We start from the raw sequence: 24257 nt of genomic DNA on the forward strand, positions 1-24257 counted from the left end.
TTATTACAGAGGTGGTCTTTGTTAAGAGGTACCTGTTAATATGAAGTTTTGACCTATTTTAGTTTTTCAGTTTCAGTTTTTCCGTTTCAGTTTTTCAGTTTTCAGTTTCAGTTTTCAATTTCCACTGTTTCCAATGTCCCTTATACACTCCAGTGGTAATGTGTTCACAGACCACAAATATTCCCTAGAAATAGAGTTCTATGTTTTCATGAAACCATATAATAATATTATTTTGTGTCACCACCACCAGTACAGTATCACCATTCTAGTGCTGTAATTGTTAACAATAACAATATCAAAAACCAGTTTTTGTAAGGGATAAAATTTATTGTTAACAATATTTTTTATAGACAGCAACAATTAATAACAATAACAATGATGGTCACAGAGTTTTTGTAACATTATGGATTTGCTTTGACAATTAGCTGGTTAAAGTCACTTCCCCTGGTAGTATTTATGATTATAGGATATATCTATGAAAAGCATGCAATTAACTAACCAGGTGGAGTTAGCTACCATGCATTCTGTGAAGGTGTAAACAACACAACAAGCAGATGTACTATGGGATGGGTCAGCCAAGGCATAAATAACTTGCTATTTCACTTGTAAATTAAGCTCTAAAACTAGTTGACTTTGAATGATAGCAATGAGTGATCTAGCAGTAACTGGAAGACCTAAAACAAGTCCAGTGTGGGATTATTTCAGCTATGATGAAAGTGCTAAAAAGAGCAAATGTGAGGTTATAACAAATGTAGTAACTAAGACTAAGTGTGGGAAAACCTTCTCAGGAAAATTTAGCACAAACCTAAAGTTGCATTTGAAGTCATCACATAGAGAAGCCTATGATGAAGTAATTAAGAAGAAAAAGCAAAACAAAGAGAAAGAAAATGAAAAGAAGTCATGTACTAGAGCTAATGCTGCCTGTAATTTTTCAATGGAAAGTAATCAACCACAAATCACTACTTTTCTTAAGAGGCCCAAGCTGCAATGAAGATCCTAAATGCAAGGCTATCACAAAAAAGTTATCTATATTTTTAGCAGCATCTAGTGCCCCTATTAGCTTGGTTGAGGATCCAACTTTCTCTTCACTAATCACAGAATTAGACAGTAGGTATACTCTATTCCATCTAGGTATATGATGTCAAAGAAGATAGACGAAGTGCTTATAGATTTAAAAGGCAATATTTTGTCCCACATGTTGCAAGCTAGAAAAGTAAATTTTTGTACTGACATATGGAGCAAGAAGGGAATGACTGCTTCTTTTATTGGTGTCACTGCTCATTTCTTTGTTCTTTGCCAGTCACAAGCGTCACAATGTCACTTTAGCAGTGAAACGCATGCCAAGCCCTCATACAGGAGAGAAAGTATTAAAGATTGTTTTGCAAATCTTCAAAGATTGGAACATTCCTGATCACAAGATTGGAAGCATAATAACTGATAATGGGAGCAACATGGTGAAGGCTTTCAAAATTCTACAGCTACAACAAAAAGAAAATATGCAAAATGAAGGTGATGATGAGGAAGATTTTGAATTGTGTGATACAGATAATGTAGATGTATTGGACACTGGCAGCTTAGATGATTCTTTACCTGATCAGGAAAAAACCATAGAAGAATCACATCAACAAGACATGTATGAACAAGAAAGAGAGTTCGATGAAAATGAATTTGGAATTTGAACATGAAATAGCATTTGTTGGATATAGGAGGCTTAGTTGCTTTGCCCATTCATTACAACTGGTTGTCAGTAAATTTGATGAGTGTAGTGTATTTAGACACACCATTAAAAAAGCCAAGAATATAGTAAGCAAATTTAACAAATCAACAAAAGCAACTGAAAAACTGATTGCAAATGCTGGCTTAAAACTACTAGGAGATTGCCCAACTAGGTGGAGCTCTACATATCTACTGATTAATCGATTTTTAACAGTCAAGGCTTCTGTTATACAAGTTCTTGATGAGCACAGCTGGGATGGTTTGCAGAACAGCGAATGGAGAGTTCTAGAAAATATTCAAGAATTGCTGCAACCCTTTGCAGAATACACAACTCTGTGTAGTGGGGAAGAATATACCACTATATCATCAGTTGTACCTATTGTAGTAGAATTACAGTATCACTTGGAAGAGATGTCTACAAAGCCTGGAATGGCTACCATATCAAAAAGGTTGAACAATGAGCTGAAAAGCCGTTTTGATAAATATGTGAATCCCTGTGCAGCTGGATTTGATGTGTATTACTTAGTTGCAACATTTCTGGATCCAAAATACACGCTAATTTTGAATGATCAACAGGCCACAGTGGTAAAGGCACATCTTATAGTTGCATTGAAAACTGAAATATCAGAATTTACTGACACCACCCTTGAGTCAAGAAGCACAGAAACTGTGTCTGTGGTAGCAAATAGTGATGAACAACCTCCTCTAAAGAAATTTCGTCACTTATCCAGTATCATAAGCCAAAGATTACGAGAAGCACACCAGGTTGACAAAGGTATAGCTGCAACTACTGCTGAAAGTGAAATTGAGAGATTTTATGAATTGCGGTTCAACATACCAACGTCAAGTAAAAAAAGATGCTCTTACATTTTGGTTAGAGTTGGAAATTACATTACCTAATCTTTTTCGCTTAGCAGTAGACTTAATGGTAGTACCTGCATCTAGTGCTCCAATAGAACGCACCTTTTCTATAGCAGGGTACTGCTGTATAGGTAGACGCAATCGTTTAACCAACACTAATTTAGAGAGAGAAGTCCTGATTAAGGCTAATGATCAGTACATTTAATACATGTATATGTATAGAATATGTAATTTACCTTTGAATGTAACAATAACAATAACAAATATTAACAATAACTAAATTGTACCCGCTGGCTTCACTGTTAACAATTAATAACTAAAACTAAAAGTATTTTGTGAAGCTCTACAATAACAACAACAATAACAAAATTTAGAACACATTACTATTACAACACTACACCATTCACCAAAATTTCTAGAACTTTCCCTGCACAGCCACATCACATGTGGTAGTGTTTAGTGCTGCATGTTTGTGTTGCAGAGTCATTAATACAAGTACATAAGACTCTGTAGAGTGAAATTAAAAGCCATGTAATTTTTTATTTTAACACATCTCGGAGATGAAGACATATTGGCTGAACAGCATCTGATGGTATAAAATCACATACATATACGTACATATATATAGTGTACTGTAAACTATTGTGTACTTACAAAAAGTCAATGGCTAGAAACAGTTACAACAAATATTAGATGGAGTAGGTTTATCAAGTAACCTATCTCTATCACCTCCATCTGCTAAGTTAATAATGGTATTTCTTTGATATCGTGTGTGACAGCACCAATAACATGGACAACTCCGAACTGTACAGCAGCAGAGTATGGTGATCAACAATACTACACAAAGTGCTCCACAGGCACAGCCAATAATAATTATCATTAATTTGTCATCATCATCATCATCCTCACCACCGTCATCATCACCGTCGTGCACTGCATATACACTCTGATGATAACATTACACGGCACGTGGTCACTCACAGCAGGTAACGCCAATATCACGTGAGTGGTTAGAACAGTATGGTGAATCAGGACCACTACAGAATTTAGGAGTACAGTCTAGCAGCGTCTCTTCGGATCCATGACACCATGTGTACCAGATAATAATGGGCAAGGTATAAGTTTGAGGAAACCTACAAATGGGAAACATCGCAAGCATAGTCAATGCACTCTACTATACAAACCATTACATGAACTGTCACTATTATTTTACTAGTGCATGTAGTGACTGACATTATAATGAATTTACAAGATTTCTGTATATGTGACCCAGTCTGGGAAAACCGGTCTTATCACCTGTTTAAAAGCATTGAGAAACACCGGTTTTAAGTATTTAGTGTGTTGTAGCTCGCCAATGGTTGAAGTTATGTTTACCAAATTTTCACATGTTTTACACCAATTCTTTACCTTCCAGAGTATCCACTGTGCAAGTAGCCAACAACTAAGTCTCCTGCCATTTTAGATAGCTTTTTAACAGTGGTTGACTGCATCAGGCCATAGATAATATAGTAAAAGTAGGGATTTGCAACAGTGACGTCACTACAGACAATCCTTGTTACGGGAGTAGGGACTTTGAGTGGCGATATCTCACCAACTATACTTTATTTCTTCTTGAATTTACCTTGACAGTTTCCTATTTACTATTAGATTAAGTGAGTGTTATCAAATCACGGTGGTTTGCAGCCGGAACTTCTTCGCTATGGTTGCTCAGGAGTGGCACTGATCATTTTTGTGGCGCTATTACTAAAGATTGTGACAAGGTATGAGAATATTTTAAGCAGCAACTAAGTCCCCAATGACTGAAGATTTGTATGAAGGCTATATTTTGTGAAGCAAGGCTGATTCTGAGCCCGTAACCAGGGGCGTACACAGGAATTTTGAAAAGGGGTTCCACTACAGATAAGTGACTGTTATATTAGAGTAGTTTATATTGCCTGACTGCTTTATTAGAGTATCTTGATCTTTTCACCAAAATCATAATTCAGAACAATGTTATAAGTGTTGCTATCTTGTGAGAAACTATAATCAAGATAAAAGTATAAAATGTGTCCTGTTTGACAGATTCCAGAAATTTAAAGTTTTAATTTCTTAATGTTTCAAGTAGTCTCACGTGGCCAGACCTCTTTTTTGTCTTTTTCATTTATATATTTTTTCCTGACCAAATGAAAAAGAAAAAAAAGTGGTCTGGCCGCGCGAGACTATGACTATGTTTTAAGTACTGTGCAAAATCCAAAGGGGTTTCCTGAAACCCCTGGAAACCCCCCTCCGTATGCCCCTGGTAACCAAGACCCATCAAACCCGTAACGAGGATCATCCATACATAAAAGTATTAGTTCCTACTGTAGGTGTCAGCAACTGTAGTAATTCTAGACCCAACCGGCATACAGGAGCTATAGGCAATTTAAAGGCCTTAACTGAAATAATTAAAAGCTAAAATTAACAATGACAATCTATACTGCAACTTTATAACCTCAAGATTTAATTTTAAATTGCCAATGTAACTATTATAAATGGTTAATGAACTCTCGATGTAAGATCGCAATGTAGCAAAGCTACAATGGTAAATGCTCCCTTTAAAAGTGGTCAACTTAAATGTGTTTTGTGGCTACTTGTTTAGTTGATAACACCTGCTTGTTTGTAGCAACATGAGATGTGTTTGCATATAAATGTTTGCATGAGCTTGTGTATATGTGGCTGGATGTGCCAAAGGGGTCTTCCACACACACATCCAATTACATGAAATACTATAGCTTCGTTTCAAATTCAAACCAATATACAAATCTGAAATTATTTCTATCCATTAAGGTTACGGGATACTGTAAACCCCACATGTACACTATCGATCATTTTTCATGATTAGGGGTTTGATTTTTCTTAATGCACTGTTATCAAATATTTATGCATTCTTAACTTCTCATAAATCGACATGGAATTCAAATGTTGTTATGGAAACATGAGTTGTCCCCATGCCAAACAGTGAAAACTGTGAACCAAAAATCAGACCAATGAAGAACCATGAGAACTTACTAACAATTCTAAGGTTTGAAGAACATCACTTGTGAGGGACTGACAAGAGGATTTGTGAATAATGTGTATAGTTGCTGAAATATGACTACAATATGGCCTAAAGCAAGACACTGTGGTCACAAAATTAATTTTTAAATTGATATCACAAGCACTAGAAACATTATTTCTAACAAATGGCTCCGTCAGGACCTAGACAAGAAGCCAGACTAGTAGTCTGTTTATACAAAATGTTAACAACTAGTTTGACAGCCCTGATTTTTGGTTCAGGAAAATATCGCCATTAGTCAGCAAAACTACGCATGCGCTTACAGGTGCGCCAGTTGCTAAGTGTGTTGTATCTATGTTATCTTGTACTGTTACGTGTGTTTTCTTGTACCTTGTAACTGTCCAGTCAGCACGCTATTATTCTCCCAACAATTTAAGCCTGTTACCAGCTGATACAAAACACAACAACACCAAGCCCGCCTTAATTACGTAATAAAATTTTTGTTTGACAGTCGCTCACTATCCCGTAACCTTAAGGGATATTGCTGCTCACTATTAAGCAAATTTCAGGTGAATAGCTCATTACAATCTTATGTTATATGAATCATCGAAGTCAGAAAATTTAATGTGTGTGAAAAATCCCTTTTTGCATATCCAGTCACAATGGAAATGTTCAGGGTTGAAACCGGGTTGGGCCATTAATCAGGTCACCACTTACTTTTTGTTTTTGTAGACCATCTTACTTTGGTGCAGGGATAACTGTTTCTATATGGCCAGATTAGTCATTGTCATTCCCAAAATGTGGGCTCGTGCATAGGATGCATACCCATACCTTCCATCTGGTTTACTATAGGGCCATCCATGCAGGCTAGTGATGCACCGATACCACATTTTCACTACCGATCCAATACCAAATACATTTTAGATGGAAATGGCCGATACCAATCCAATACCGATACTTTGCCACACTGAGGCATTATTCATAAATACAGCTAGTAATTCCAATAGTAGTTGATAGACTAGTTTACTAAACACATTAGCTAATTTCATAAACTGTAGTTTGCTGGTTTTGTGGTCATCAAACAGCAGGCCCATAGCCAGGGGGGGTTCGGAAGAACCGCCCTCTTGGGAAAAAGGTCCACAATTTCAGTAAAAAGGTCCACAATTTTAGTATACAAGTCCACAATTTTAGTATACAAGTCCAAATTTTCAGTAGCATAAGTCCATTAGCTCCAGTTTAATAAACACCACTAATAAGAAGCTAAATTAAGTGCTCCGAGTAGCTAACTCATTCAGTGCTTGTAGTGCAATGCAAGATCGAGATACTCTAATATAGCAGTCAATCACCCTAATAGAACAATCACTCTAATAGAACAGTCACAATTACATTTTCTTTTAAAATCAGTATGTACCTACTTAATTCATTTACAAAACCATATTTTTTGTCTAAAGTAGAACTTTCATAATATAAAATTTTCGGTGGGCAAGCCCCTCCCATGCAGAGCCCATAAATAGCATCCATGCTTCAATGCACGATCCAACAGAGTGCTCAATCTTTCCCATTCTTATTCACTGTGACATTTCAATATCAAGACACACGGTAGTGTGTCGTGCGGCCCAAGAAGCCGGCGCGTAACACCCGTGAGTATATTGACAGGAAGAAAGAAAACGCAATTTTTGCACCTCCGTAGCTCTGTGCTTCCTTGATGAAACAAGACGATTATTGCTGTGGACACTCCCTCCTACTTCAGCACTCCACATTCCAAATTTGAGCGAAATCGCTTCACGCGTTCCCGAGATATGCGACTTCAAAAATTGGCTCAGTTTCTTCGGGGTTTTTTTCTTATTATTTTTCTTCTTATTTTTCTTCCTCTTGTCGCACACTTACAAAAACTGCTATAAAATGTGAATGCCACATCCGATTACCTTGAAATTTGGCACACAGAAGGGGGGTATAAAGGCGCATCGCGGTACCAACATTGGCTGGAACACGATAAACAGGCAATGCGTTATGAGCGATTATTCAAGAAAAATAACACCAATATGTTGTCACGCCTACAGGGTAAACCGCGTATGGGAAGAAGCTGAAAATCGCTGGGTGAATAGGTTAACTATTGAACCTCAAACCTTTTGTGGTTTGAAAGAAATCGAGCTAAAAAACAGGAAGATACAACGAAAAAACCAACAGTGTGTAACAATTACGCAATCGAGATTAGCTAATAAAAAAAAAACCACTGCTTGCAACGCCCACCAGATAAACCGCTTGGGGTAATGCTTTGAAAATCGTTGTACAGATGGAGTAATCATCTTAGAAAGGCTCATCAATGGTGTAGAAGAATCAGACTTAAAGCCACGGAGTTATAACATGAAATCCAACTTAGTGCAGCAAGTGCGAGATCGAGATACTCTAATAGAGCAGTCATCCTAATAGAGCAGTCATCCTGAAGAGAATTCAAGAGATCAGCTAGAAACAAGAAACCTGTATAGAGATCAGCTACACACAAGTCACCCTGTAGAGAGATGAGCTAGAAGAAGTTACCTTGTAGGGAGTTCATGCAACTATGGAAAGAGATAGTTCAGCTAGAAGAAATCACCTTGTAGAGTTCAGCTACAAAGAAACCACCATGTGGAGAGTTCAGCTACAAACAAATCGCCCTGTAGAGAGATCAGCTAGAAGAAGTTACCTTGTAGAGAGTTCAGCTTCAAACAAATCACCCTGTAGAAAGATCAGCTAGAAGAGGTCACCTTGTAGAGAGTTCAGTTACAAAGAAACCACCATGTAGAGAGCTCAGCTACAAACTAGTGACCTTGTAGAGACATCAGCTAGAAGAAGTTACCTTGTAGAGAGTACAGCTACAAAGAAACCATTCTTTAAAGAGCTCAGCTACAAACAAATCACCTGTACAGAATTACAAATCACCCTGTAGAAAGATCAGCTAGAAAAAGTTACCTTGTAGAGAATTCAGTTACAAAGAAACCACCGTGTAGAGAATTTAGCTACAAACTAGTGACCCTGTAAAGACATCAGCAAGAAGAAGTTACCTAGTAGAGAGTTCAGCTACAAAGAAACCATTATTTAAAGAGCTCAGCTGCAAACAAATCACCTGCACAGAATGCAGCTACAAACAAACCACCCTGTAGAGAGATCAGCTAGAAGAAGTTACCTTGTAGAGAGTTCAGCTACAAAGAAACCACCATGTAGAGAGTTCAGCTGCAAAGAAATCACCCTGTATAAAATTCTACCACAAACAAATTGCACTGTAGAAAGATCAGTTAGAAGAAGTTACCTTGTAGAGAGTTCAGCTACAAAGAAACCATTCTGTAAAGAGCTCAGCTGCAAACAAATTGCCTGTACAGAATTCAGCTACAAACAAATCACCCTGTAGAGAGATCAGCTAGAAGAAGTTACCTTGTAGATCATTCAGCTACAAACAATTCACCCTGTAGAGAGAGCATCTAGAAGAAGTCACCTTGTAGAGTGTTCAGTTACAAAGAAACCACCATGGAGATTTCTGTAATCAATATATGTATTATATATATAATTTGTACATTTACTGATAAAATATTTAAAGTACATCTACTTCATCTTTTCTTCTTCCTGTGGTAAAAAAAAAAAAAAGATAGGTTAAAAAGCCCTAAAGCTGGCCATAGGCCGGCTTTGGGGTATACAAATACAAAAAGAAATGAAATCTAATCCAAAATAGCCAAGTTGTAAAAAAAAGTGTGCGGCCCTCAAAAAAACCAAGCGGCACAAAATTCACCTGAATTGTCATTATTAAAATTTTTACCATTAACCTACCATCACAGCCATTTCTTGGCCGCCACCTTGGATTTCACATCTTTTTTTCACCATAGCCTTTTTGAGGGCCGCACACTTTTTTTACAGCTTGGCTGTTTTGGATTAGATATTATAGACACAGATGATATAATCACAGATGGTATAATTACAGTAGCAGTAGAGATATTTCCCAGATGACATCCAAATAGCTGGTTTTGAGCTTACCTAAAAATTGTTATTTTTATTGACTAAAATGCCACTAAATTCAACCTTTTAGTGTCCATTTTCAAAAAATTTCCTGGGGGGGGGGGGCATGCGTCCAGACCCCCCTAGTTTTCACACACTATAATGTAATCCATATAAAAAGGGCCTCAAAAAAGGTCCACTTTTCTTCTAAGAGAACCTACCCAGATAAAAGTCTGGCTACGGCCCTGAAACACAAGGACAACAATTGTTTATATGGCTTCAACGAATCTTATTTCGTGGCTTACTGATGTTAATGGCTGGCTTCTTTAAAAGAATTCATGGCCGCTTATATCAGCTTTCGCTCAACTCCGTTTGACATGCTAAGTATGTCGCCATCTTGAAAAGCAATATATAGGTGACATCATACAAAGTATCGATTAGTATCGGAGCTTTACTGATACCAGTTCGATACCACCAAAATAGGGCGATACCGATACTAGCATCGGTATCAGTGCATCACTAATGCAGGCCAGCAGGTGTATTGACCTGTTACGACAATGGTTAGGACACAACGTTTGAGGCTTAACTGAAGAAGTTCATATATGCTTGCAAAACTGCATGTTTATGACATGCTGCTTCTCCTCCATTGCACTATAATGACACATGGTAGCTATAATGTGTACAAAACATGTTTGATGGTTGTATTAAACATGGCAATTTACATTTCATCATCCATTTAACAACTGTAAATATCTAGAGGCTCATAGAACACCCTTCTTTAGTATAGGACTTATGAGTAGTGCACCTGTTATATACTACACAGAAAAACGTACTTTTCACTTAGAATATAACCTCTGTCGAATCCCAGCTGTCTACATGCTACAAGTGCTGTATCATTAAGAGTATGTCCGGTATAATCGCACACAGTTCCCCACGTGCCATCCTTATTCTGAAACAACAGTCTGCCAGATTTTGCACCAGGGCCACCATCAATACACAGGGCACCATATTCTGCAGTTTTAGAGCAATCTAATGATAGATCATGTGAACAATGATGTGAATACAAAAGTTTTTATGGCTATATTTTTTCCTGACATCAGTCACAATTTACATTAGTCACTACACGTCAGTGTAGCTAGGTAGCTAGCTATCAATATTGCCACAATGGATTTAGAGGATTAGGGTAGGGGATTTTGATTGTGACCTGAAATTCTGCCCTTGAATAGCTAGCTAGCGGTGGAGCATTTGACCACAGATTTAAATCCCGATGTTTGCTTAACTTAGCTACATGCAAAAAGCCCAAAGTAATTATTTCCTTAAAGTGTATTGTAGCCATGCTACGTACATGGAGATTTGATTGATTGATTTATTATTGTATACTCACAACAATCGGCACAGTGCCGTTCCTCCTTGTTGGAGTGATACAAAAATACAAAAACAACAACAAACTAAGCATACAAGAATATACAAGATAAACACAAAGCAAGACGATAGCATACATTACACCACCCACACAGACAAGTACACAAATAACACAGAATTACATAGTTGACAAAAAATGGCTTTTCATACAGCCATAAAATTTCTAAATGAATGAAGTTCTTTAATATCAGATGGCATGGAATTCCACAAATGAGTGGCTTTGTATCGAAAAGATCTTTGTGTAAATGTTAAATTACACCTGATCGTGTTGGCAAAATAAGGAGCAGTCCTAGTGTTGTAATTAGTCATGTTACCAAACTGAATTGGAGGGAGAAGTGGAATCCCTCTTGTGGAGTGGTACTGATGAAACATAGTACAAACAGAGCTAAAGTTGATAAGGTGAGGAAACTTCAACCAATGTAAACGATTGTAATATTCCGTAATATGGTCGTATTTGTGTAGACGATAGCTAGATTAAATGAACAGCACAATTTTGTAACCGCTGTCACATGGCATTGAAGCAAGGAGGGGCCCCACACAGCTACGCAAAGCATAATCAAATGAGATGATACCAGTGAGTTCATTAAAAGCTTGATGATTTCATCAGGAAGTTCTTTCTTGTAACAATTTTCTAGGTGGATATAATACGACATCTTCTTACTACTATAGGGTGGCCCCAGGCTCTGCCCCAGCTTAGCCAAAAAGGTGGAGAATTCAGTTGAGACTTTTCAAAAGTCCATTCATAGGTGCATAACAAACTCAAGTCCTTACCTGGCCAACTCAGGCAAACAGCACTTTTTAGCTATGTGTCACGGCTGCCGCTGTGTCGGAACTGAGCATTAAGGCCACACCAAGTCAAACCTTAGTTTCTGGTCACCCGCCCGCATGGTAAACCTGAAACCCTAGTTTATGAGGACTATTATTAATATTACAGGTGCTTAAGTGCACGTGACCCAGCAAGACACTTATTTTTTTACTGCAAAAGATCGATATACTCTAATAGAGCAGTCAGGGATTCCAATAGAACAGTCACACTACTCTTAACTCTAATATTAGGTATATATGCCACACTAATAAAATGTTTCTAGTTTTGTCCTTGATTATATAGCTGTTCAGATTATAACTGTTACTAATGCTTCTGTAACCAAAGTAATTTCAGTAGCATTAACTACTAGTCCATGCAGATGGACCATAGCTTTAACTTTATAATTCAAATGTAGTCCTCTAATGATTAGTCTAGTAACTTCAAATTCCTTATCACTGAACACTACAGGGGTATGGAAAGCCGGCAACATTCGGTGAGCTTAAACTTAAACTTTTCCATAACTAAAATTAGATTGGCAAGTAGAAACCCTTATAGTTTAAACATTCCCAGATGATCACTAAAAAACACTAGTCTGGAGCACTCAATGACTCAAAACTTTGACAGTTACTTTTCTCAAGGTTACTGAATAGAAGGCTGGAAACACATAGCTAGTGGGCTAAAACTTCACATTTGAATGAAGAATTTCTGATGTGAAAATAGAAGTTAAATTTCATTTTGGATCATGATCATTTGAACAACTTAGCTATAAGTCATAGTCAGTGTTGGGAGTAACGCGCTACTTATGTAACGCGTTACGTAATATTATTACTTTTGTGGTAACAAAGTAATATAACGAAATACGCTATAAAAACAGGTAATATAACTCAAGGTACTTTACTTATAAATGCAACGCGTTACCAAAGTAATATAGTTACTGTAACGAATCTAATATTATTACTACAAGTAACGAAGTTACTAATCTCGTTAGTGATCCACTGAGTAACGCCTAGCCACAACGAAGTAATGAAGCCTACTGCATGAATGAGGTTTATTCACCAGCTTCTTACTCATAATCATGTCACGTGATAAGGTGGTAGTTTCACACGTGACAGCTTAAGGCTGTGGACACAAAGTAATATAATATGTAATATTATGACAGTTACTTTATTTTATGGGTAATATGTAACTGTAACTAAATAGTTCAGCTGCAAGTAATATGTAATATGTAACTAGTTACTTGTAAAAAGTAACTTGCCCAACACTGGTCATAGTAATACTTTCCTGACATAGCTAATGAGACATTTATTTCACTTGGAAAGCATAAGTAGCTAGCTACATGAGCAAAACATTTCCTATAGTATATTCTAAATAAATAAATAAATATACTTAAATGCTATACATCAGTGTATAGCTAGCCATGATCCATCAACAACTTTCCTAGTGCATTTTTTGCCGAAGCACAACTACTTATGTTGTTGGTTAAGTTTGACTAAAAACAAAATCAACATGAATTTGCTAGATTGAGCAAATAATAATACCATACAGTATATTGTCACAGTAGAGTCTATAGTCCTGAAGTCCTGATCATTCGCCCGCCCGCATCCATTTGTAGGCTTGGGAGTGACCAGAAACTAAGGTATGAATTGGAGTGGCCTAAAGTTTTGAACCTGACCAGACATGCATCACTAGTCCTTCGATACTGTACGTAGCGGCTACCAATACCGACCAATACTTACTTAGTCTCGTGCCCAGACCGCTTTTTTTCTTTTTGTGTGGGGGCGGAAAAAAAGGAAAAAGAAAAAAGCGGTCCGGCTGGCCGGGCATGAGACTAATACTTACTTGTGACCTCGCTTGTGACAGCGGGTGATAAGAACGTCATCAAAACAACAGCAATAAATTGCACTGACTTCATCACTCCGAAGAATCGTTTTCAACATGTGGATGTGTTTTCATCGGCATCAGTCAAACTGACAAAGAGGGTATTTCCCACAGCCTTACCCTGCCTTATACGGAAATTAGAGTGGTAGCTATGTACATTACGTATAGTCTCGCGTACCGTGTAGCCAAAATATTTCGAGGGGGAAATGAAATATTTTGACCTCCATAATTATAGTCTAATACATTATTTTTGGGAGTGTTTGCAAATCCGCGACTGAATTTTTATTTTTAGCAACATTGCTCAACCTCGAAATATTTGCCCTCGCGTACTTCCAGCTACTATCATTGAACACTGAGATGACGAAATAATGGTGATAATGTCATAATAATGACCAAATTAGGCAGTTAGAGATAGCAATGTGGGCGGGGGATCTGAGACATAAAATTAACAGTAAGTGGTCTTAACAAAGTTAATATGCACTTACTATGTGACCGGGTCTGCGAGAATAGGTATGTGGGCACAAAAAAATTGCCTGCTTTTTCAAACGTTCATGGCTCATAATGTTTTATAGCAACCGCGCTATTGCCATGATATTTTCAGTCCTTATTACATATTTAATTGGCTATATGATACAAGTTACAGAATGCAAATACTCTATTTCAATACTGAGATATGACTGATAGTGTGGCAGGATGTAGCTTGTGCCCACATGCCCTGTTTTTGCAGGCCTGGTCACCTATATACATTAGTAAGATTCCATCCAGGGGCAGTTTCTGAGGTTTTCAGAAAGTGGTCAAGCAAGATTGACAGAGCACGCACAGTCGCCTTAACAGAGCAGTCACCACTCCAATATAATTCCTTGTTTCCCATTTCATTGACCTTAAAAATACATGCAGGCAGGCGGTTCATTGTCCAATATTCATTATAGATGTTTAATTTTTGAAACTCATAACTAACTTACAGGTAAGAATACAGTAGAAATATTTAAACTAAGAACCTTAACAGTGAAAAGCTAGCTAAATGGGCTTTGTGAATACTAAACTAGTTACTGATATGCTGCCTATGCAGTCACAGGATAAATAATGAATATTGATAGCAATAATGAATGACCATGCAGGAAGAGAATCTGCATGCAGGTGGGAAATGGGAAACAATGAATTTTCTTGGAGTGGCCTAATACAACAGTCAAGTAAGTAAAATAGATTTTAAACTGCTGAAATTGCTCTGTTAGATAATGTAACAAAAATTTCCCCAGGTTTTGTATGTTATAATGTGATTGCACTGATATGTCTTTTTGTGCATAATTTATGCATAGGCAATGCCATCACACACTTCTGGACTGGAAACCAGTTATCAAAATTCCTGGAGCTTCCCATGCCATTCATAGCAGATCACTGCTTCCTGCAACAACAGTTGGCACATGTTGAACCAGCTGTTATATAGTTGATATTGTTTGTGTGTTAATGTTAACTAGGACCACATTGTTAATGTTGAACTGCAACAAAAGGGAAGTTCCAAATGGCTATTCTACATTAATCTACATTAATGCATGGGGAGAGTACAATGATCTGGATATTAATTCATTATATGATAACTTGAAAATAGTCTGTAGTCAAGGCCTGAAATACAGTCATTTATTTGTATAATTATGTGATATGTGCATTCTTTGTAATTACCTCCAGATTCAAACTTGTGACAACTAATTTTCAAAAATCTCCTGGGGGGCATGCCCCCAGACTCCCCTAGCTACGCGTACTGAGTGTGCTTCACACACTAAAGTGCATGTGTCATTTCATGGTCCAACATAAGTATTGCAAGGTCTGCGTCACCTACGTATTTAAAATTTCAAATTATGCCTCTGGAACTTCAAGGTAACATAATGCAATGATTATTGCAATGATTATTTCTTACATTTATTGGGTAAAATTAGTTAGCTGTTTGGTTGTACTTGTATTTATTTTTTTGTACTTAGTTTTGTATTTTATGCTTGTTTTTGCTGTATATGTGTGCCTTTTCCCTCTCCAGAAAGGAAGAACAGCTGTAGCCAATTACAAGGAGGTAAAACAATCAACAATCAATCGACAATCAATCGACATAACACTGTTAGTATCTCACCAAAAGCATTGCTTGAAGTATGAAAAAGAAACCAAATGGTATACTGTGTCCATGGCCACTGTTGAGCTATAGACATTCTAATACACAGCATGCAGCTTCTCAGGGAGTGTCAATACAAATAGCACATATATATGACATATTTATACTACGTACAACAAGAAACTATCAATATCTATACTTGTGTATACAGAGGTGTGAATGCATGTATGTTTACAAAAACAAGTTATATACTTATTAAGCTGCACCAATATACACAAACCAAACACTAGATGCTAATAAGAGTGTAACAAATGCATACCAAGGGTGGATCCAGGAGCTAAGTTGTAGGTTGTTGGGAAGAGCAGATTCTCTTGTATTTTTTTAAGTAGCCATAATCACTCCTTTCATTAGGTTGATTTTTGTCATTATGGCCTCTGTAGATGGTTGTGAGGTGTTTTTACGATAATTATTTTTAGAGGTGCTTAGTACATACAATGTGCTGGGTGACAGTTTGACAGCCATTTTAACTATGGTTTTATAGCTGTGAGTTTGCAATAAATGGAGGTAATATGCAGTTTTCATGGGTTATATAAATTGATTTTGGTTTGACAACTGAAGTGTATAGTATTTATATCAAAAGAAGTAGCTACTGCTCTTCCATAAAGGGAGGGGGGGGATCCTGGTTCCGCCATTGCATACTGTAAACAAGTTTGTTGTGCATGAGTCCAAATATGGTTACCACACAGTACTAGCTACTGTAAAAATTAGAATGGAAAATAGAGATCACTGAAAAAACAAAAGAAATAAGCCAGCATGTTAAACACACACACTGCAGATCTTCATTTTGACTGAAATAAACATATATATATATAGAAGCATTCTCAGTATACTTCATATCTGCTCCTGATTCATGAGACACACCCACCGAGTCTGATAAAGATCTGTGTGTTAGCATGCTAGCTTGTTTCACTCCTATTTCTTTTGTTTTTCAGCAATCTCTATTTCCCATATTTAAATTATTGTTACACTAGTTTGTTTACTTTTTATAAATCTATTTATGGAAGCTAACATAGCAACAAGAGGGGTGCTTGATATAATTACACAGTACTAAACATGTGTATCAAGTCAGTCATCATGGACAGCAGGGGCGGATATAAGATTTATAAAAGGGGGGGGCTAACCCAAGGTACTAATCTCTTGGGTAGGGTGAAGCATGCTGGAACTAAGGGGGGGTCTGGGACATGCCCCCCCCCCCCCCCCCCCAGGAAAATATATGCTAAAATACTGCAATTTGGAGACATTTCCACATAAAATTCATATTTCTGCCTGTAGATATTTTACATACTGCCTTTAGATTATATAGGTATGGTTCTCTGAAGCATTTTGTTAATGGAAAAGTTTGGGTAGGTACAGACAACCAAGCACATATGCATGATGTACCCTCTCACAATCACACAACAATAGGTGCATGTTAGAATAATAATGTTGAAAGTGGAAAATTTTAAAATTTGAATGATATGAGATTGAATCTGAGAGCATTTTCAATAGAAATAATTGTGTACCTGAATTAAGTATTGCCATATATATTAACTACACAAGTAGATGAATCAAGCTTTTTAAACAGACCAATGCACTTCATTGTATGTATAGGTGCAGGCAGATTTGGAAAAATTCCATAACAGAACCAACTATATTCTTCCAGTGAATGTTCTATTAGAGTAGTTAGGTGACTGCTCTATCAGAGTATCTCGATTTTGTACAACTACAATGCTGAACCAGGTCCTTGTTGCATAAACTTAGCATAAATCCACTGATAATTAAATACCTTGGTTTATATAGTGGTTTTGTGAGTTTATTAGTGATCATATAATTATGCTAAGACAAAATTTCATTATAATCCTCAGGATATTGATCTAGGGGGGGCTTTAGCCCCCCCGGCAGTAGCTGTTAAGTGTTTGGCTATTATCACAGTACTAAACACAGCACGAACAGTATAGCTGTTAAGTACTCAGCTAATCACTGTAAATTCAGAAGTGTGAAGTTCTACTGATAGTATGACTCCTACGGTCGCTTAGTGTGATCATCATACTTCACAAGTATGAGCATCACACTAAGCGACCGCAGGAGTCATACCATCAATTTACAGTGATATCATCAGAGTCAACAAGCACCAGTGTATGTATTGTCAGTTGAAAGCACTTTGTTATATACAACTATAAGCAGTGTAGCTATCATGTAGCATATACTGTGGTAAGCAATATAGTGTGGCTTCTGATATATTTGCATACTCGTGCAGCTATGCATGCGATCACAATAAAGTCAAGTACACAGTATAGTACACAACAACTTATTATACTGTGTCTACAAGAGTTCATAATAAAAAATAGTGAGGGAGAGTGTCTAACTGCCAATGCAACCTGTACAAAATCACTGCAAAACATTAAATAAACATTGATATTTGAATAAATTAACACTTTTACTGACAAGAACTGTTGATAGGTACTAATGCTGTTGATAGGTGCTAAATAGGATAAAATCTTTGTGGTGGATACCCTATAAGTTATGCAGTGATTTTGCCTGAAAATGTCCTAGATATAGCTAGACACTAGTTCTCCCTCACTACATTCATTGTGAACTCTTGCATGGTGGCTAAAATATAAGTATTGATATAGGGTTCACAAACGAACATGTTAATGTAAATAGATTGAATATTTATTAACACATGCAATATTAACACATTAGCTAAGTCTGAGGATCAATGGCAAAGTGGACTTGCACACTGAAGAAGCAAATTTGCTTCAAAGTACATATTAACATTGCAATATGCATTTAAAAATAGGTCCAATGACATCTATTTTCTCGGCTTTTAAACTTTCCAACTGCTGTTTTTGGCCTGTTATTGTATATAGTGATTAGATATTGTATTTTTAATTGTTTAATGTGTTTGTTTTTGTATGTGTCACCTTGTCTGTTTGTCATTGTACTTTAATTTTAACTCTGCATGTATGTGCATGTGTAATGCTCCATTAAGGATTTGTTGAATGGCTATGCCGATTACCATGCATGAGGGGTTAAAATCAAATCAATTCATTGCTATTGACAATTATATCATAGTAATAGTGAAGCTATATAGCAATAGCTATACTGTTAATGTTTTGGTGATTGTATCAGTAGTCATCAGTTTTGCTACTTCATCAGTGGTGGCTTAATTGTTTCAGTTCTGTGCTGCGTTTGATATCACCAAAATCATCATCTTCCTCTGCTGTGCCGGAATCACAGTTCTCCTGTTTGGTACAATCAAACGTCCCATCACTTTGGCACACACTACAATGGTAAACATCTCAACTAATACATCGTTCAATCCCGAGTACAATGTCTCAGTATACCAAGTCTTGCATGATCTCCTCCTGGAGATTGTGTGTCCAACTGCAATCCATTTGTTATCTCCGTCATTGATCAGTAGACATCCAGCTAAGGTACTAGGTAAAATCCCATATCTGTGGTCAGCCCCAGCTAGCTTACCTAGTTTGGCACAGACCCCGGGTATCAAGGGGATATCTGACGGAAAGTAGCTATGGCATAGTAGCCCAATGTCGCATTTCCCCAGCCTACCCAAGTACCCTCCACAAGTCTCGTTGAGCTGTTTAGCGCACTCAAAACAGCAGCCGCAGTGATCCTTCACCACACCTCCTTGGCAAGATTGCTTCACCACAGACTTGGGTGGGCACTTTCTGTGCCTACAGCGTGGGCAATCCAGTCCTCTGCAGATAGTCACAACCACAGCTAACAGCAGTAGATAGACGAACACTTTCATCGCGTCAGTTTACTGGTAAGTCTAACAGCACCATGCACCAAAATTCAAGTTTATATAGCTAGTTTTGCGTACAATTCACGTGATTTTTTAGGTTACGTAAGGTGACCACGCCTTCCCGCTAAACCCGCCAGTAGTCATTTTATATCAGTGATACAGTCGATTGCAGAATTCTTGAAAAAGTAAGCCGTACCGTGAGTGTTTCCGTAAGGTTCCTTGTGAGTAAATTTTATTGTCCTTGCCACGGATTCAACAGCAATTGAACCACACTTATCTTTTTCCTCAATCCGGCTGATCCGGCGTCACTACAAGTAGTTTTCCAGCCCACGAAATGTTTACGGCACGGGAAGAGAAATTTCAACAATTCTACAATCGACTGTATGTACACGGTTGGCCGCAGGCGTAACTGTAAACTGGGCAAATCTTTGTAGGGCAGCGCCCGCCTCCTTAGCATAAAAGCTTAATGCAAAGGGCCTAAGGGGCGGGCACCGCCAGACTATAGTCAAGACGAAAGTTTTTGTTTTATGGTGTGACTGCTATATTAGAGAACAAAACATTGTGTTGAGAGTTAATTATCCATGGTTAATAATACTGATAGAACTTGACCAAATCAAACCGTAGCAAATAGCTAGCCTTGATTTGGCTGCTGCTGTTGCTGCTACTGCTGCTGCTGCTGCTACTGCTGCTGCTGCTGCTACTGCTGCTGCTGCTGCTGCTGCTACTGCTGCTGCTGCTGCTACTGCTGCTGCTGCTGCTACTGCTGCTGCTGCTGCTACTGCTGCTGCTGCTACTGCTGCTGCTGCTGCTGCTACTGCTACTGCTACTGCTGCTACTGCTGCTGCTGCTGCTACTGCTGCTACTGCTGCTGCTGCTGCTACTGCTGCTGCTGCTGCTACTGCTGCTGCTGCTACTGCTACTGCTACTGCTGCTACTGCTGCTGCTGCTGCTACTGCTGCTGCTGCTGCTACTGCTGCTGCTGCTACTGCTGCTGCTGCTGCTGCTGCTGCTGCTGCTGCTGCTGCTGCTGCTGCTGCTGCTACTGCTGCTGCTGCTGCTACTGCTGCTGCTGCTACTGCTGCTGCTGCTACTGCTGCTGCTGCTGCTGCTACTGCTGCTGCTGCTGCTGCTACTGCTGCTGCTGCTACTGCTACTGCTGCTACTGCTGCTGCTGCTGCTACTGCTGCTGCTGCTACTGCTGCTGCTGCTGCTGCTACTGCTGCTGCTGCTGCTGCTACTGCTACTGCTACTGCTGCTACTGCTGCTGCTGCTGCTACTGCTGCTGCTGCTACTGCTGCTGCTGCTGCTGCTACTGCTGCTGCTGCTACTGCTGCTGCTGCTGCTGCTGTTTCATTCTCCTCTTCAAGGAAAATATTCTTAGCAAAAAAACTTCCCAGAGTGGTCAGAGGATACTCTGAACGTTTATAATGGACAACTACTTTTTGTATTTAATGTAAGTTTTTTAAACTTATTTTCTTTTCTTGCCACACCCACTTATGGGGTATTACTGCCCAATCTGTGGTATTGTGTGTCCACCTCACTCATGCACTTACTGTTGTTTTCATCAATAATATGATCACACAGCATTTCAACAATACAGAATCACAGCAAATACAATATTTTTTGTTGTAAGTATCTTTTTTCTTATATTTAGTGTAAGTTGAGGTTCACTGCGGTAAGAATGACCACCCCTGATTTTAAGTAGTTTATCTTGAATCTTGAATTTAGTTAAATTTATAAGTAATGTTCTTAAATTAAAAGACAGTCTTAAAACTAGAGTGCACAAGGAGCATTTGCGTCACTCTAAATTTAAGCCCACAACTTCTTAAATTAAACAGCCTGGCTATGTTAGAAATTAGTACAGCACTCTTAAACTATATGGAAACTGAAGAATACACAATTAAGTAATTCATTATAATTAGCTAATGTAATTGCTTTAGACCACACAAACACTGTGATCAGATCTTGGAAAACCTACTAGATAACATAGAAATAACACACTTAGCAACTGGTGCACTTGTATGTGTAGTTTCACTCACTAATATGGCAATATTTCCTGAACCAAAAATCAGGACTCTCAAACAAGTTGTTAATACGTATTTTGTATAACCAAACTATTAATTTGGCGAGCCATTTGTAAGAAATACTATTTCTAGTGAATTGAAAAATTAATGTGACCACTGGCACAGTGTATTGTTTTAGGCCATACTGTAGCCATATGTGACTGGATTTGCGAAAAGGGGTCTTCACACACATCCAATTCTATGAACTTGGAAGACCATAACTTAGTGTTCAATAAAGATAAACATCTGAAATTTCCTCCTTCCACTAACCTATGTTGGAACTCACTACTGACCAAATTTCAAGTCAACAGCTTTTTCCAAACTGAAGTTATGAATTGTCAAAGTTCATAAATTGGATGTGTGTGGAAGACCCCTTTTCGCTAATCCGGTCACATATTATGATTATGATTATGATTAAGGTACAATTTCAGTAATTAGACAAATCCTCTCATCAGTCCCTCACCAGTGATGATCTTCAAACCTTAGAATTGTTATTATTAAAATTCTCACATGGTTCTTCATTGGTCCAATATTTGTTCAGTTTGTAGTTTTCACAAATTGACATGGGGATAACTCATTTTTCCATTGCAACATTTGAATTCCATGTCAAATTAATAAATAGATAAATATAACAATAATGGATCCTAAATCATACAAAATGATTTATATTGTGCATGTGGGTTTACAGTATCCCTTAACCTTGCATGAGTTATGTTTGACATGGTCACTATAATAGGTCTCATTAAATAGGGCCCATTAAGATACATGTGACATACAGTTGGCCATACATAGCTATCAGCTTTTATTGCTCCTTGATGGCTTTGGTACCTTAAGTTCAAGTAGCTGTTCCTTAGTGTTCTTCAAAAGGAAAACCTCCTACGGGAGTATGAGCTTGATCCAGGAGACGTGACAGCTTTGCAATCTGTACGTGATTTGAATCTGATTTGTGACGTGATTTGAATCTAACCCTAAGAACAATAAGTCATGAGCACTAGTTTTGTGTCACTGTGAGTTTGTATTATTTTAAAAATTCATTTCAAGACTAGTTTTCTATCAGTTTTATTATTTGTGTGGACAAAAACCGCTTGTGATCCATTGATTTGTGATTGCTAGTTGAAGGGCATACTCTGGGATGTACATGATTGCTAGTAGTCTTGTATAGCCAGACTCTATTTTCTCAGGGTGGTGCTTATCGATTTTCAATTATAAGCGCCCCTTTGAAATATGGTCTGGTCATAATCAATATGCCAACCAATTTTCACACCCTGAGCTAGAACGTGGAGTGCTAAATCAGCATAGTTTGAGCAAGGTAAAGACATACACAGCAAAAACTGTTTTCTAAGAATTACAATTTATCAACTTAATTTCCTCTAAGCATACTACCTTGCTTCTAATTTTATGATCACATTCATCTAAACTATAACATTTAAGTACTTCAGAGATGCCAACCTCTCAACAAGTTTAGGAGTGAGACCTCAAACACTACCAGCAATGTGGACTAGACTCAAGTGCAGCTCCAGGATTTTTGGTAGTGAAGACCAAAAAAAATAATAATAAATCAAAGTCTCTGCATGCTCAAAGTGTATAAATAAGCACAGGGCTGTCCACTTTTAAGCACAAGGCTAATTATAAAACAGATCAAGCATGAGAAATGCATGAGAACTAAGTTGAAAGAGTGAAAAACAGAGGGTTAGGCGAGATTACTAGCCAAAGAGTGAGACTCATGCCTAATGCGTGAGAATTGGCATGTCTGGTACTTATTAACGTTACTAGTCACTATCCCACTAGAGGGACCTATGTACATAATTAGCTACTTCTTATTTTAAGTATGCACATATATGTCAACTAACATTAACTTAAACAAATAATCTTACATATGTTGTACATGTGTATGTAAGTGTGTTAAATAAGTAGTATAATTAGTGTAGATTATTTATTTATTTCCAAACTCAGGTACAGTTTGAGTATTGTTTTACGTGTGTATGTAAGTGTGTTAAATAAGTAGTATGATTACTTAACTATATACAGTACATGTAAAAACCATAGTAATGTTCTTCCCTGCCAGAGGTATAAATACATATATGTTTACAATCCACAATATACAAAAACAATATACAATTAAACATAGCCACACTTACAATAGAGAACATCCAAGGACACAGAGTTCCACCACTGAATAGATTTATAATGAAAAATCATTGAGTAAATGAAAGATGACAAAGTGGAATGCTCACAAAACTATCAGGTCCTCTAGTATCATATATGTGTTGGTGTCCAAATACAATAATTATTAGTGGATCAAGTGGCGTACAGCGGTACTGATGGTACTGAGCAAACATAGAACATAAACAGTGAAACTGAATAAGTTCCTGTAAGGGAAGCTATCCAAGATGCTTAAAATGATTTGATATGTGGTCGTATTTACAGAGAGAAAGAGCAAGATGGACTGCTCTATTGAGCATGCATTGCAAATGAGACTGCTGTTGATCATCAATTTTGCTAACATTGGAACTACAATTGGTTGTAACATAAGCAGTGAAAACCTACCTTTTTGGCATATTGGTCAATTTTCTGTTTTGTAGCTTAAATGAGGTACTGGGTGCTCATCTATCTTGTGCTAAAATTTTAGCTTA

The 24257-nt window shown here is 37.6% G+C and overlaps 3 protein-coding genes across 3 annotated transcripts; 1 reads left to right on the plus strand and 2 right to left on the minus strand.

The window, feature by feature from the left end:
- Positions 1–646: 646 nt before the first annotated feature.
- LOC136264779 (E3 SUMO-protein ligase ZBED1-like) lies at positions 647–2616 on the plus strand. Its single transcript, XM_066059548.1, has 4 exons — positions 647–941; positions 1039–1111; positions 1301–1633; positions 1707–2616. Exons 1-4 carry the CDS (start codon positions 647–649, stop codon positions 2614–2616), a joined length of 1611 nt encoding a protein of 536 aa, XP_065915620.1.
- Positions 2617–3154: 538 nt separating this feature from the next.
- On the minus strand, positions 3155–13798 carry LOC136264443 (neurotrypsin-like). Its single transcript, XM_066059177.1, has 4 exons — positions 13620–13798; positions 10387–10582; positions 3559–3710; positions 3155–3510 (listed from the first exon to the last, which is right to left on the minus strand). Exons 1-4 carry the CDS (start codon positions 13690–13692, stop codon positions 3245–3247), a joined length of 687 nt encoding a protein of 228 aa, XP_065915249.1. The 5' UTR covers positions 13693–13798; the 3' UTR covers positions 3155–3244.
- Positions 13799–18855: 5057 nt separating this feature from the next.
- On the minus strand, positions 18856–19575 carry LOC136265129 (insulin-like growth factor-binding protein-related protein 1). Its single transcript, XM_066059922.1, has 3 exons — positions 19276–19575; positions 19140–19224; positions 18856–19077 (listed from the first exon to the last, which is right to left on the minus strand). Exons 1-3 carry the CDS (start codon positions 19565–19567, stop codon positions 18948–18950), a joined length of 507 nt encoding a protein of 168 aa, XP_065915994.1. The 5' UTR covers positions 19568–19575; the 3' UTR covers positions 18856–18947.
- Positions 19576–24257: the final 4682 nt, after the last annotated feature.

The sequence above is a fragment of the Dysidea avara genome, chromosome 8, assembly GCF_963678975.1.
Source record: "Dysidea avara chromosome 8, odDysAvar1.4, whole genome shotgun sequence".
Lineage (NCBI taxonomy): Eukaryota > Metazoa > Porifera > Demospongiae > Dictyoceratida > Dysideidae > Dysidea > Dysidea avara.

Coding starts and splice junctions, on each gene's coding strand:
- LOC136264779 (XM_066059548.1), top strand. CDS start 647: ATGAGTGATCTAGCAGTAACTGGAAGACCTAAAACAAGTCCAGTGTGG. Junction 942..1,038: donor CTGTAATTTTTCAATGGAAA/GTAATCAACCAC, acceptor CTATATTTTTAG/CAGCATCTAGTGCCCCTATT. Junction 1,634..1,706: donor GAATCACATCAACAAGACAT/GTATGAACAAGA, acceptor TGTTGGATATAG/GAGGCTTAGTTGCTTTGCCC.
- LOC136264443 (XM_066059177.1), bottom strand. CDS start 13,692: ATGAAGTCAGTGCAATTTATTGCTGTTGTTTTGATGACGTTCTTATCA. Junction 10,583..13,619: donor TGTCACAAGCGAGGTCACAA/GTAAGTATTAGT, acceptor ATCTATCATTAG/ATTGCTCTAAAACTGCAGAA. Junction 3,511..3,558: donor TGATATTGGCGTTACCTGCT/GTGAGTGACCAC, acceptor GTGTATATGCAG/TGCACGACGGTGATGATGAC.
- LOC136265129 (XM_066059922.1), bottom strand. CDS start 19,567: ATGAAAGTGTTCGTCTATCTACTGCTGTTAGCTGTGGTTGTGACTATC. Junction 19,225..19,275: donor CGGGGTCTGTGCCAAACTAG/GTAAGCTAGCTG, acceptor CTAGTACCTTAG/CTGGATGTCTACTGATCAAT. Junction 19,078..19,139: donor AGGAGATCATGCAAGACTTG/GTATACTGAGAC, acceptor TTACCATTGTAG/TGTGTGCCAAAGTGATGGGA.